We start from the raw sequence: 5,903 nt of genomic DNA, 5'->3' as shown, positions 1-5,903 counted from the left end.
CCCATAGCCAAATGTTGATGGACGGACGGACGGACAGACGGACGTACGGCACCCTATGGCAATACTGAATAGCTCATCTTGACGATGTCAAGGTGAGCTAAAAACAAGCCCTAGTCATGTTCCCAAATCAGCTGTTAGTTCTTTATATATAAACATTATCATCTAAACATCACGTGCTATTCTTCAATTGTGACGTCAAGCACATAAAACATCATGAATATAAATATGCTGAACTATTACGATAGCACGGTGTGGGCCCGGTTCAACACGGTGCCACTACGGACTGTCCCGGACCTACCACGGACGCGCCACGGACCTACCACGGACGCGCCACGGACCGTCCAGGACCACCCCGGATGGGGAAAACTTCCCGGACCGTCCCGGATCACCCCGGAAATTTTAAACAGTGTAAAACTTCCGGGGCGATATCCCGGAATGCGCAGGACCATCAAGGACCATCAAGGACCACCCCGGACCGGGCCGGACCGTCCAGGACCATCCAGTACCCAACCAGGATCTCTCCCCGGATCAGTCCGGCAGCTTCCGGCCCGGTCCGGGAGCTTGGTGTGACTTTAGCTTTAAATGTTACGTTTATAACCGTAGCAACAGACCTCAGATGAGCCCAGACGCTCTGCGGCTCTTGTTTTTTTAAGGTTAGCATTAGTTTTATCTATTCAATCCACCACCGCCAGGTTTTAGTAATTGTATCCCTTGCGACGAAGTCGGCGGGGACACAATGGTTTCATTTTGTCCTATGGTTCTATTCTGTCCAGCCGCCGCCGCCGCAGACACTTTCCCTTCCGCTCCATAACTTGAACCCTAATTGACCTAGCGTGACCAAACATAGTCTACTTACACATCTTGGGGAGAAGGTGCGCAGCGTACCAAAACCAGGTCACTACGACCTTTATTTGACCTTTACTTTGACCTTGATCATATTTTCCTTCTGCTCTAGACTATAACTCGGCCCCTAATTGACCTAGCGCTACCAAACTTGGTATACTTATGCTAGCCGCACACTATACGATTTTCGCGCGGCGCTATCGTGAGGCTTAAGTTTGGCTCAGGAGGTCATTTTGGCCCGATTCGAATTTTGAATCGGGAGAGGAGCGAGTCGTATAGTGTGTGAGGGCTTACGACGCGACTCGGATAGTGTGCGTGGCCATCCGACCCGCCGCCGAGCGCTGAAGAAAATTTACCAATCACAGAGCAGCGCCATGAGAACCGCATTCAGTAAAAATGGCGGGAAAACACTCTCGACCCTTAGTACACGCTAAATCCGCTTGGAACGCCACGAGAGTGCCAAGGTTTGCACCAACTTTGAGTCGGACATTGTGCGGGGGCCTCCCGATCGATCGGGAGCGGGGCGTATAGTGTGCGGGGGCACAGTGCTGTGCACAGTGCAAAATCGTATAGTGTGCGGCTAGCATTACACATCTTGGGGAGAAGGTGCGCAGCGTACAAAAACCAGGTCACTACGACCTTTATTTGACCTTTACCTTGACCTTGATCATATTTCCCTTCCGCTCAATAACTCGTCCCCTAATTGACCTAGCGCTACCAAACTTGGTATACTTACACATCTTGGGGAGAAGGTGTGTCGCGTACCAAAACCAGGTCACTGCGACCTTTATTTGACCTTGACAATGACTTTGATCATATTTCCCTTTCGCTCTATAACTCGGCCCCTAATTTACCTAGCGCGACCAAACTTGGTATACTTACACATCTTGGGGAGAAGGTGTGTCGCGTACCGAAACCCCTAAGGCAACCAATTTTAACGTACTTGCACATCTCAGGCAGATGAGTTGTGTAACAAACCTTTGTCTTTGTGACTTATTTAACTTTACCTACCTTCTACGTCCTTGCAGAGATATTTCATTCATACTAGATCATGGGGGATACATGTAGTTGGCGACAACTGCCCTTTCTAGATTTATTACCCCGTGTTATCAGTTTTATGTTTGTTTAGTTGATGTATATCAGTGTTATCTAGTTGTACTTAAGGGCCGGACACACTAGGCGATTTTAATGCGATTCTATCGCGCGAGTCAAGTAAACACATTACGCGATTTTTGACGGCGAGTTCCTACCGCCACCTACCGCGCACGTATTTTGTCTAATTACGTCAGTATCATTGAACAACTGATTGGCTGATGAATTGTACAATCGGGCGACTAAATCGCCGACCCGGACACACTAGGCGATTGAGTCGCGCGACTGAAATAATCGCCCCATAATATCAAAACGTTTTGATCGATCCGATTGAATCGGGCGACTAAATCGGGCGACTAAATCGGCGGCGACTGACTGGACACATTAGGCGATTTTCACAGGCGATTGGGTCGCCCGACTGAGTCGCCCGATAAAATCGCCTAGTGTGTACCCTTTAATGTTAATGTTATAACCATCTGTGCTATCAGTATTATGTTTGTAGACTTGATGTGCGTAGAGAATTTACATTTTACACTTGTAAAGTTTGCCGCGTGTTTTTTTTTTGCAGGTGCATTTCCCGTGTCAGTGTAAGCACTGCGGCAATGATGACATCAGCGCATGTGTGACTGTGCTGTAGAACACGAACACCGCACCCGCACACGCACAAATAGCGAGTCGTTAGCGTGGTAGTTGACCACCATCGCTCGTGCTAGTGCGCATCAAGCCTGGCATGAATGAGAGGCAGCAACGTAGTGCTGCTGTAGGTGAGAGGGCTTGCAGGCTGCGCGTTAACTTTTGGGTTGCTTTCCTCGCTATCTGACTAGCACGTGTTTTTTCGCAAAAAATAACTATAATTATTTCATAGATTAATATGGGTGAAAAGTCGTTGACCGGCTGTCGTGCGTTACACCTCACAGATTCATCGCCGAAGGTAGATTTGAAATTGAACAACGATGGCGGACGATGAGGCGCCGGTGATGGCGGGGCCGTCCGACGCCGACCAGCACTGCAAGGGGGCGCCACTGCAGATGCGCATCCCTGACGTGTTTGTAGAGGAGACATCGTTGCAGGAGACGATGGGTCGGAACAAGGAATGTGAGTGGCTTTTGTAATGTAAATGTAAATGTAAATGTAATGTAAATGTCATGTAAATGTAAATGTAAATTTTGTAATGTAATGCCAAAACAGCTGGTATTTTGACATGCAGCGCCTTACTGTATTGTTAAATCATGCTGCTTAACCCAGCAGAAAGCGCAGAAGCAATGAAGGTAATGAATGATTAAATGACGACAATAATGAGACAGTTTTAAGTTAAAATTACTAACCATCAACATGCTTCTGCTTTGCAACAGCGTTAAAGAAGAAGTTGATGCTAAGAAGGACGATTACAGAACTTGTTGATCAGGGAATAATACCTCGTAAGTGCAGGGATTTTTTACTCTCTTCTCTAGTAATCATTCTGTCCTAATTATTCAAATTATATGCTCTCATCTCATTTAACCTTTCCTGTGAAAACATTTTAGTAGATTTGTTACCAATTTTGTTCTGTGTGCAGTGACTCTGTTGTCATGCCATATCTGGTAATTCTCTCAAGCATCGGCTAATGTCCCAAAAGCATCATCTAATGTTTGCTTGTTTCGGACAGCACCTGCTAACGTTCACTTGTTTCGGACAGCACCTGCTAACGTTTACTTGTTTCGGACAGCACCTGCTAACGTTCACTTGTTTTGCTCGCAGCGCTGAAGTCGCCGGCAGCGTTTCACGAGCAGCGCAGACAGCTGGAGCGCGCGCGCATGGCCGACACGCTGAAGCACAAGATACAACGCCGCCCCGATCGACAAGAACTTGTGCAGCACCACATACTCGAGGGTACGTCGCCACAACGTGGGAGGGGAGGGGTCGCCAGCTTGGGAGGGGGTGGGGGTTGCCAACGTGGATGGGGGCGGGGATTGCCAGCTTGGGAGGGGGCGGGGGCCAACAATGTGGAAGGTGGTGGGGGTCACCAATGTGGGAGGGGTAGGGGTCGACGATGTGGGAGGGGGGTTGCCAACATGGGGGGCCTGTCACGATAAAACTGTTGTTGAATGAGTTAAAAATACTGTACATGGCAGCAGGTTGATTTTAACTGGTGCAGGTTTAGGTAAAATTGGTGCACGTGACATTAAAACTGAATATCATGCAATAACGCTGCAGATTAATTAACAGTGCTGATGATTGAGTTAAAACTGCTGTAGATGAAATGGAAATTGGTATAGATTGTATTAACATTCCTGTAGATTGCAGTATTTACAACCCTGTCAATTGTATTAGAATTGGTTTAGTCTACGCTAAGGCTGTTGTCGATTACCGTAAATCTATTGTCGCTGGCATTAAAGCCGTGTCGTTGATCTAACGCCCCTGTGTTGCCTTGTAGACACGAACGTCGACCCAGCGTTGCAGGACAAGCAGCGACAGCTGAAGCGAGCGAAGCTAGCCGACCATCTGAATGACAAGATTGCACGGCGTCCCGGCCCGCTGGAGCTGGTCGATGCCCACATACTAGAGCCTGAAGATGACAACCTTATGTCTGCAATAGAAGGTACGTGTATAGCAATACGTCTGTGAGAGAAGGTGAGACAATAACCTCATGTCTGCAATAGAAGGTACGTGTATAGCAATACGTCTGTGAGAGAAGGTGAGACAATGACCTCATGTCTGCAATAGAAGGTAAGTGTATAGCGAAACATCATTGAGAGAAGGTGAGACAATAACCTCATGTCTGCAATAGAAGGTAAGTGTATAGCGAAACATCATTGAGAGAAGGTGAGACAATAACCTCATGTCTGCAATAGAAGGTAAGTGTATAGCGAAACATCATTGAGAGAAGGTGAGCCAATAACCTCATGTCTGCAATAGAAGGTAAGTGTATAGCGAAACATCATTGAGAGAAGGTGAGACAATAACCTCATGTCTGCAATAGAAGGTAAGTGTATAGCAATACGTCTGTAAGAGAAGGTGAGACAATAACCTCATGTCTGCAATAGAAGGTAAGTGTATGGTAGTACAGTACAGATATACATGCCGTATATCCTGCAACTAGCCAGTACTAAAACCCAATTTTTGAAAGGCCAAGTACTGTACCAGTATTGTACAATATGTATGAGTAATGCCAAACACATTAATATTTCTGCAGTTAACCTTGTGCAGCCAAACGTGAGCTTTGGTGTGCCGACGACCTCCACGAAAAAACTCAGTTTTCGGGAAATTTTCGGTTTTCAGAATTTCAGATAATAGATTAGGCCATGATAAAAATATTGTTTGTTTGCCATCACCCGACCGACCTGCCAAAAAGGGTCCGAAATTTTTATTGATCTTTCCCATTCTTTTTTTTTTACAAATTGTATCACTGTACATTATCTAAATCTGTAGGCAATCACATTATATGTACCAAGCAAACAAACATTCAACATAAAAGGTATCTCCACACAAGCACAACCGAGCATGTAGACATCATGCTGAATTTGTAAAAAAAAAGCTTACCTACCCAAACTTTTCAGCCTGGGTCGGGTGAGGGCAAACAAATATTTTTTTTAATTTTGGCCTTAGTAGTCACGTCATATGCTTCTCTCCTCCGCTCACAGATGGCACCCTCTCGTACCACCGCACGGCCGACGGCAAGGAGAAGGACATCTTCCACTTCTCGTTTGACGAGGATTCGATGAGCGGGAGCGACGGCGCCCCTTCGCCCGTCGATATGACCGAGCAAGTCCACATAGTCATTCCATCACCGCCACAGGTGCGTGCTCCTCACCCAGTCACGTTTATCACTTCTCACACTCATCAACTGTTCTCACACGGTCGTGTTTTCTTATGGTCGTGTTTTCACCATGGTCGTGTTTTCGCACGACAGTGTTTTCACCACGGTCGTGTTTTCACCACGGTCGTGTTTTCTCATGGTCGTGTTTTCTCACGACAGTGTTTTCGCACGG

At 46.7% G+C, this 5,903-nt stretch overlaps 1 protein-coding gene across 1 annotated transcript in view; it reads left to right on the top strand.

Moving 5' to 3' along the window:
• Nucleotides 1–5,903, top strand: part of LOC106810663 (MKL/myocardin-like protein 1) — an 18,814-nt gene that overhangs the window by 10,763 nt on the left and 2,148 nt on the right. Inside the window, exons 2-7 of the mRNA XM_014814096.1 lie at nt 2,504–2,699; nt 2,853–3,030; nt 3,288–3,353; nt 3,673–3,804; nt 4,349–4,513; nt 5,556–5,710. Coding sequence (XP_014669582.1) covers nt 2,889–3,030; nt 3,288–3,353; nt 3,673–3,804; nt 4,349–4,513; nt 5,556–5,710 — 660 coding nt within the window. The 5' untranslated portion in view covers nt 2,504–2,699; nt 2,853–2,888. The remainder of the gene's footprint in view (nt 1–2,503; nt 2,700–2,852; nt 3,031–3,287; nt 3,354–3,672; nt 3,805–4,348; nt 4,514–5,555; nt 5,711–5,903) is intronic.

The sequence above is a fragment of the Priapulus caudatus genome, unplaced genomic scaffold (assembly GCF_000485595.1).
Source record: "Priapulus caudatus unplaced genomic scaffold, Priapulus_caudatus-5.0.1 Scaffold461, whole genome shotgun sequence".
NCBI classification, from domain to species: domain Eukaryota; kingdom Metazoa; phylum Priapulida; class Priapulimorpha; order Priapulimorphida; family Priapulidae; genus Priapulus; species Priapulus caudatus.
The sequence above is the reverse complement of the archived record's forward strand: the minus strand, read 5'-3'. Positions and strand labels throughout refer to the sequence as shown.